This window comes from Aspergillus saccharolyticus (assembly GCF_003184585.1).
Source record: "Aspergillus saccharolyticus JOP 1030-1 unplaced genomic scaffold BP01scaffold_19, whole genome shotgun sequence".
Classification (NCBI taxonomy): Eukaryota; Fungi; Ascomycota; class Eurotiomycetes; order Eurotiales; family Aspergillaceae; genus Aspergillus; species Aspergillus saccharolyticus.
In genome coordinates this window covers 466,945-474,015 of record NW_020290629.1, presented here as the reverse complement: position 1 = coordinate 474,015, position 7,071 = coordinate 466,945, and the positions used below count along the sequence as shown (strand labels likewise).

Sequence of the window (7,071 nt, the reverse complement as noted above, 5' to 3'; positions counted from 1 at the left end):
AATATGGAAGAAGTACTATAATTTATATTTATTAGAGATTAAAGAAGTACTATAATACTTAATATAAGTTCTTATCTTTTAATATTAGTAATAAAATATATCTATATATATATTAAGATTATACCATACTCTCTATTTATATTAAAAATACTAAAAAGAAGCTTATACTTTAATTTATTAGTTTTTTAGGAAAATAGTTAAATATTATATCTATCAGCTAAAGCTACTATTCTTCTAAACTATTTATCTAGTAGTATCTATTACTCAGCTAGAGTCTACTACTAATATTAATCTATTTGATTATACTTTTTCTAAACTATACTATATAGAAAATAAATTTTTTTTTAGTTAAATTAATTACTATAAAGTTGAAATAATTATTAATAAGTATCTTATCTATAAAGATTAGTATTAGAAGTCTATTCTAGAGTATCTAATCTATTGGTCTAGATATAGATCTAAAGATAATTAGTAGATATATATATTAGATATTACTACTATTAAAAAGATTAATAAATATAAAAAATATTAGTATTAATTATCTACTATATCTTAGATAGTTTCTATACTTTATATCTCTATTTATATATATCTATAATAAGAATATTATTACAAAAAGACTATTATATATTATAGTAGAAGACAGCAAGTCTAATTCTATTCTATTATTCTATCTTGGTTAGATCTTAGTTAGTTCATCCCGTCTCGGGATCCTAAGAATCAACAACTTCATGATGATACAACGAATGTCTCCCTACAGCCGACTCTGACAATACCTAGCCCAATTCAGAAGGTGGAATAATGAAGATAATATATCTAATAATTCGGAATTTTCTATATCAAATATAGTTCATTTTAATTCTATATGCCTTGGAATGACTAAGATCTCGAATTTTGAAATTGAAGGGAAAATAATTCACAATTTTCTTATATAATATAATAGTAGAGATAGAAATAAAGAGACTCTGAATTATTCTAAAAGGTAGAATATACTACTAGATTGTTATCAATCAATGATAATAATAATTATATTAATTAAGTTAATCAAAGAAAGAGAGAAGCTTGGGGAGATAAGACAGTAAAGAGATCCATCCGAAGGCGGTACCACACGGCAGTATGTTGACCATCCCGGAATCCACCACAATATTAGAAGATTTACTATATTATATACAGAAATAAGTAATATAATTAGTTAAAGTATCAAGTTGGAAATACTAAGAATTAATATATGGAGTCTTTTTTGGTATAGTTTTAAATCTTTGTGGAGCTTAAGGGTGGTGAGGATTTTGAGGATTTTGATGAGGGCTGGTGCGGCTCCCAGTTTGGTGTTGCGCCGGTTCGGTGTCCGATTATGTTATAGTACTATCTCCGGTATGTACTACGGATTTCTCTGTCCTTAATCTTATCCCTCAATCTTATTATCCCTCAATCGTGTAACTTCCGCATCCGCGCCCAGGTCCTGAGGGCTCACCTATTATAAGAGCCGCACAGACGATGGGGCCTTGGTAGCCTTTGGCAAGTGATCGCCCCCTCAAGGAAACTCAGTCTATGACTCGATACGGAAAGTGTCCTCGATTGTCTGAATAATGGCATCATTTAGATCTAAACTCAATGTTCATTACTCCACGAACATATTCTGTTTCGCAAACACTAGATCAGGGTGTCGTCTCTGCCAACAGCACAAGTACTCTCGAATTTCATACACTTCAGGGGTGGCGTGTTTCTGGCCGTGCTCAGAATAGGACTGGTGAAATGCTCTTAGTTCACCAGGCTGGCAGTGTTCGTGTGGGCGAGGTAGCCCGGTTTGTTCTTTTCCTCCTGTTTTTCTGGTCTTTGGGCTAACAAACCCTTTCTGATAGATACACATTAACATATACACCAGCGATGGATAATATCCGTCCACCCCTGGAGAAACTATACGTCAAGATTAAGAACACGACCCCCATCCCATTGAGAGCTGCGTATCTTCACGGCCCATATTCCTTCTACGCCTCATGCTACCCATCCACATTCGATCCTAATGTCCGAGCTGTTCATGACAACTCTGAAGCAAACCCACAGTATGAACCCTACCTCAAAGCAGGAGGTACTTGGTATGCCACTATACCCCTACCGCATCATTCGCCACGATTCCGAAGGGAGCTCAGTAGAGGGGAAGTGTCGGAAAATGATCGGAGTGTTACCTGGATCATCGAGATCATCTCACAGGTGGTGTTCTCCAGCACCGCATCCGTCAGCTTCGAGCTCTCAGTCGGCCGTGATGAGGTGTCGGTGGATCTCTTGTCCACAGCTAGCAGTTCCTTGGTCGGCAGATCAAGACCTGCTCAATTGAAGGATCATTGGTCACCTGAGTCAAAGGGCAGGCAAGTTCTGGCGGAGAAGGGCGTCTATTCTCGAGCGATTGCGCTGCGAGTTGATGATACAGCCAGTCTTTGGAACACACCACCACTCCCCTCGTTTGACCACAGGAGAGGAGAAGAAGAGAATGGTGAATCTATCAGAGATGCGGTCGCCGCGGAATCGGTGGCACCAACTCTGTCTGCGCACACACCGAAAACTTCTGTCCATGAGATCTCTAAGAAACAGGTTCATCTTGTTGTGTTGACTCATGGTTTGCACAGCAATTTAGGTGCGGATATGCTTTTCCTCAAAGAGAGTATCGATGCTGCTGTCACGACAACCAAGTCAACAGCTGAGGGTAATTCCTCAAGTGGTGGCGCAAGCCAACGCGTAGAGCGACTCTCGCCAGACTTGTAAGTAATCAACCTTTGCTTGATGAACTCTGCATGAATCCGTGCTTGTCCAGCTGTCTTCCACGCCCTGATTTTTTAACACGGCTGCTAGATCCGAAGAATGCGGTGGTCCCGCGGATAAGAGTCAGCATGTCAGATGCGGGGAAGGTGAACAAGTTATAGTAAGAGGATTCGCTGGAAATGCAGTCCGCACAGAGCGTGGTATACAATACCTTGGCAAGCGTCTCGCGAAGTACGTTCTTCAGATGGCGCATATGGATCCTTCGAATCGTGCAACAAAAACGGCATCTCGCACCGAACAGTTCCCTCATCGCAACCAGCCCGCCGAGACAATATCAGATCCTTCTCACCCTTCTTGCGTAAAGACGTCTCAGTCAGCTTGCGAAGCTTGCGCTTACCAGATAACCAGCATAAGCTTCATAGGGCACTCGCTCGGGGGACTTGTTCAAACATATGCCATTGCATATATTCAAAAGCACTTCCCCACTTTTTTCAACGAAATAAAACCGATCAATTTTGTAACTCTGGCGACGCCTTTTCTGGGTCTCAGCAACGAAAATCCCATCTATGTTCGATTTGCTTTGGATTTAGGTCTCGTTGGTCGGACTGGGCAAGATCTTGGTCTCACTTGGACAGCGCCTAAAGTTCGGAGCGGCTGGGAGGCTCTGATTGGCGGAAGAGGGGATTCTAGTCAGTCGCAAGGATACGCTGACGCTCGGTCGAAACCACTTCTAAGAATTCTTCCTTGTGGGCCTGCGCATGAAGCTCTTGCAAAATTCCAACGTCGCACGCTATATGCTAACGTGGTTAATGATGGAATCGTGCCTTTGCGGACGTCCTGCCTCCTTTTTCTCGATTGGCGAGGTCTTGAAAGGGTCGAGAAAGCAAGAAGGGAAAACGGTCTCGTGGGCACAATGGCCGAATGGGGTTGGGCGGAGTTGACCGGGGCTAATTCGAAATCTCCTCGGTCTCGGACAAATGCCGAAGAACTGGCTGATGATGGTGAGGCTCTAAACGACTCCAAGCCAGCTTGGCATGTGCAGGCGAATTCTTCGTCAGAAATCAACAGCAACACCGCTGATGATCCTGGTTCGCCGTCGACCAGTCAGTCCGCAAATAGGCGTCCATGCCTTCCTGCCTTAGATACAATTGAAGGTCCCATGGAAGGAAAGTCTCTGGCCGAATTGCATTCTCCTAGTCCTTTAACCAGGTTATTCTCGTTCATTCGCCCAAAGGAGATAGACGGACCGTCTGCGAGGCGAAGGCACGATAAGATATATAAGCGCAGTCAGACAATCGCAACGCCCGAGGAAGTGTCACGCAACCACCTAATTCATGCTACCCATTCTCAGGAAACGTTTGCGAGGGGCCAGGCCCACGAATACGAGCCTTTTTCTCCCCCTAAAACAACTTTTTTCGAGTCGGCAAGTGATCTCCTCATGCCCCCTTTGCCTCCACTTGAATTTATTCTCGATCCTGCGTCGAGACCTAGGACCATATTTCATGATCGCATATATCATCCCAGTGATATACCACCCCCAGTGGCTGCTAAGCGACGAACATTTACACTCGGCCCCTCGCAGAGAAGGTCGACAAATCTCGCGCCAGAATCTTTGGAACATACCTCACACAGAATGCGTGATAATATTAGCGAAGCCCAGAGTGGCCTTCGAGTTGAAGAGAAGATAGCCAGGGCTTATCATCGAGATTTATCTTGGCGCAAGGTCCTTGTACGTCTTGAGCCCGATGCACATAATAATATCATCGTGCGGAGAATGTTCACCAATGCGCACGGTTGGCCTGTTGTGCAGCACCTTGTCGAAACCCACTTTAGACATATAGAACCACTTCAGGCGGGCCGGTTGAGGTCCGGGAGTCACCCAAACCAAGCCTGTTTTGAGGAGGTTTCTCACGAAGCTTGATCCCGGATATCTTGAGTTGAATGTTAACAACTACTATCCAGACTGGACTCACGCATGCAAGTACAGACACGGAACCATTACTATGTTGTATTATATTTGACAGAAAGCAACCATTTTGGCAGCTGAAAAATACCGTGCTCAGAGCTCATCCCGTTTTAGAGACTCGGGCATTGAAAGCTCCTTACCCCACCGAGCGACCACTAACAATGAATTAATTACAGAGGTAGGTTGAACTGTTCACAACATACACAGTAATTACTACATGCCTAGTACTAGGCACAGTGGAACCGCCATATAACGATCCCCAGATCAACGACTTTCTCTTTTCAAACGATCTCACAATTCTTGGACATTCTGCCTACCACAGCCAATTCGCCTTCGCTAAGCCAATGACAATGACCTCTCTTAACAGTGTATACAGGCGTGCTGGGATACTTCGTTCTAACGCGGGTCCACAGTAGTACAGGTACCAGGTAACAGTGTCCGTATAAATAATAGATTGTTTAGGATTGTAGGATCTACCGAGTAGGTTGGTGGCGGGCGGGGTGTGGGTAAGGAAACTGGGCGGTGAAGGGCCCCCGGGGGGAGCGGGAGGTGGTGGAAGAGGAAAGAAAAGCCCCGGGCAACAAGCACATAACTAGGGACTCCGTACAGCACAAGGTAAGAGGATCAGAGAGTGTACTCCGGAGTACAGCTGAGCGTCTGCCTCAGGCAAAGCGGTCGATTTTTTTACCTCACGGCACCGTTCTTGTAGTCTGATTCCTTAGTTCTATACGCTGATCTCACGACATCCATTGACAATTTAAAAATGCCGACTGAATTAGAAGAGGTAAGCATATATTGCCCACCAACACTTCCTACAACTTTCTAGCGGCTGATATACTGCCCTTCTCCCGCCCAGCTCGTCGAATTTCTCCACCATGGAAATACTCAAATAAGACAAATTGGTACTAAATTCATCCGCAACACCCTTGCGGCTACCCAGTCACAATTATCAATTCTCCGCCATCCCGTTGCATACGTGGCTCTGCCTGCGACAAGAAATGCGTCTCAAACATATCTGACATTTGTTTCCAGCGTGCGAGAACCTTGTTGGTTTCTCGACTGTCCAGCCAGAGCTCTTCAAGCGCCAGCAACTCCTGCCCGTGCGAGATCTCAAGCTTCTTGTTCGCGATTATGCAGTTAGTGTTTTGACCAACCTGCAATCGTTTAGCCGCGACTGCAGATGATGACTGACGTTGTTACTTCCTGGTCGTCGACCAAAGCCAATTGCCAAAAATGCCCTGACGATACTTATCAACCTCTCCGCAGATGAAGAAGTGCTTGCCAACATCGCTAATGATGACGCTTTTCTTGAAACGCTTCTTCTGAAGATCACAGTAAGTTGCCAGTCAGATTCCTTCTTGCCATCGATGAAGATCCTCTTTCTAAAATTTGGGATGCGGTAGAACATCAAAGAATCGAATGCGGATGAATTTGCCATGCTTTTCGCGAATCTAGCGAAATCCAACAAGATGGAGAGGCTGCTCACTCTCAAGCGGAAAGCACCAGAGGCAGTCTCCAAATCAGGCAACGCGATGGACCAGCTAATGGACTGTTTCGTGAAGGGAGCCGAGAATGGTCTCAACAAATATGCAAATTTTGACTACCTCTCTTACCTCTTCGCCGACCTCTCCAAATCTGAGCACGGGCGAGCATATTTCACTTCGCGGCAGGAGTATGATGGTGTTGTCCCGGTGACAAAACTCACCGTGTTCACGGAGCATAAAAGTACCATCCGGAGGAAGGGCGTAGCGTCAACGATTAAGAACGTTGCATTTGACGTCCCATTCCATCCCACCCTTTTGTCCGAGGATGAGGCTAATATCCTTCCCTACATACTGCTCCCAATCACAGGTCCAGAGGAATATTCCGAGGAGGAAGCATTGGACATGCTGCCAGACCTCCAGCTGCTACCGCCCGACAAACAGCGAGATGCAGATACTAGCATCATTGTGACACACATTGAAACTCTTCTGTTGCTGACAACAACACGAGAAGGGCGTGACAAAATGAGGGCTGTTCAAGTGTATCCAGTCATTCGAGAATGCCACCTCCATGTGAATGACGAGAGTGTGCGTGATGCCTGCGATCGCCTTGTCCAAGTTTTGATGCGGGACGAAGAAGGCGACGACAAGACAAGTCAGCTCCTAGCAGGCCATGCATCCGAAAACCTAGACCTTGAGCTTCCAGGCGATGACCAGAATGTTGTGGAGATATTCTAGATTAACTCTGCCCATCAGCCCAACTGAAACTCTAATATGCACCTGAGATTTGGAAACTGAAATGTACTGAGTCTAAATTGCTGAAAAAACATGCTATCATTAGAACACTTGGTATAGTTACAGCCATTACAC

At 44.5% G+C, this 7,071-nt stretch overlaps 2 protein-coding genes across 2 annotated transcripts; both read left to right on the top strand.

Moving 5' to 3' along the window:
* Window positions 1–1,359: 1,359 nt before the first annotated feature.
* On the top strand, window positions 1,360–4,675 carry BP01DRAFT_342536 (lipase ROG1 family protein; the record flags this gene model as incomplete). The annotated part of the gene is made up of 4 exons (XM_025573487.1): window positions 1,360–1,802; window positions 1,860–2,523; window positions 2,581–2,753; window positions 2,890–4,675. Exons 1-4 carry the CDS (start codon window positions 1,612–1,614, stop codon window positions 4,673–4,675), a joined length of 2,814 nt encoding a protein of 937 aa, XP_025430634.1. The 5' UTR covers window positions 1,360–1,611.
* A 641-nt stretch (window positions 4,676–5,316) lies between these two features.
* On the top strand, window positions 5,317–7,060 carry BP01DRAFT_342534 (protein HGH1). Its single transcript, XM_025573486.1, has 5 exons — window positions 5,317–5,504; window positions 5,577–5,622; window positions 5,753–5,856; window positions 5,941–6,054; window positions 6,124–7,060. Exons 1-5 carry the CDS (start codon window positions 5,484–5,486, stop codon window positions 6,937–6,939), a joined length of 1,101 nt encoding a protein of 366 aa, XP_025430633.1. The 5' UTR covers window positions 5,317–5,483; the 3' UTR covers window positions 6,940–7,060.
* The last annotated feature ends 11 nt before the right edge of the window (window positions 7,061–7,071 follow it).

What these genes read in the sequence shown, in the direction of transcription:
- BP01DRAFT_342534 (XM_025573486.1), top strand. Translation starts at nt 5,484, where the DNA reads ATGCCGACTGAATTAGAAGAG. An exon ending in TGCCGACTGAATTAGAAGAG is followed by an intron (nt 5,505 to 5,576) that starts GTAAGCATATAT and finishes TCTCCCGCCCAG; the next exon opens with CTCGTCGAATTTCTCCACCA. An exon ending in CGCTTCTTCTGAAGATCACA is followed by an intron (nt 6,055 to 6,123) that starts GTAAGTTGCCAG and finishes GGGATGCGGTAG; the next exon opens with AACATCAAAGAATCGAATGC.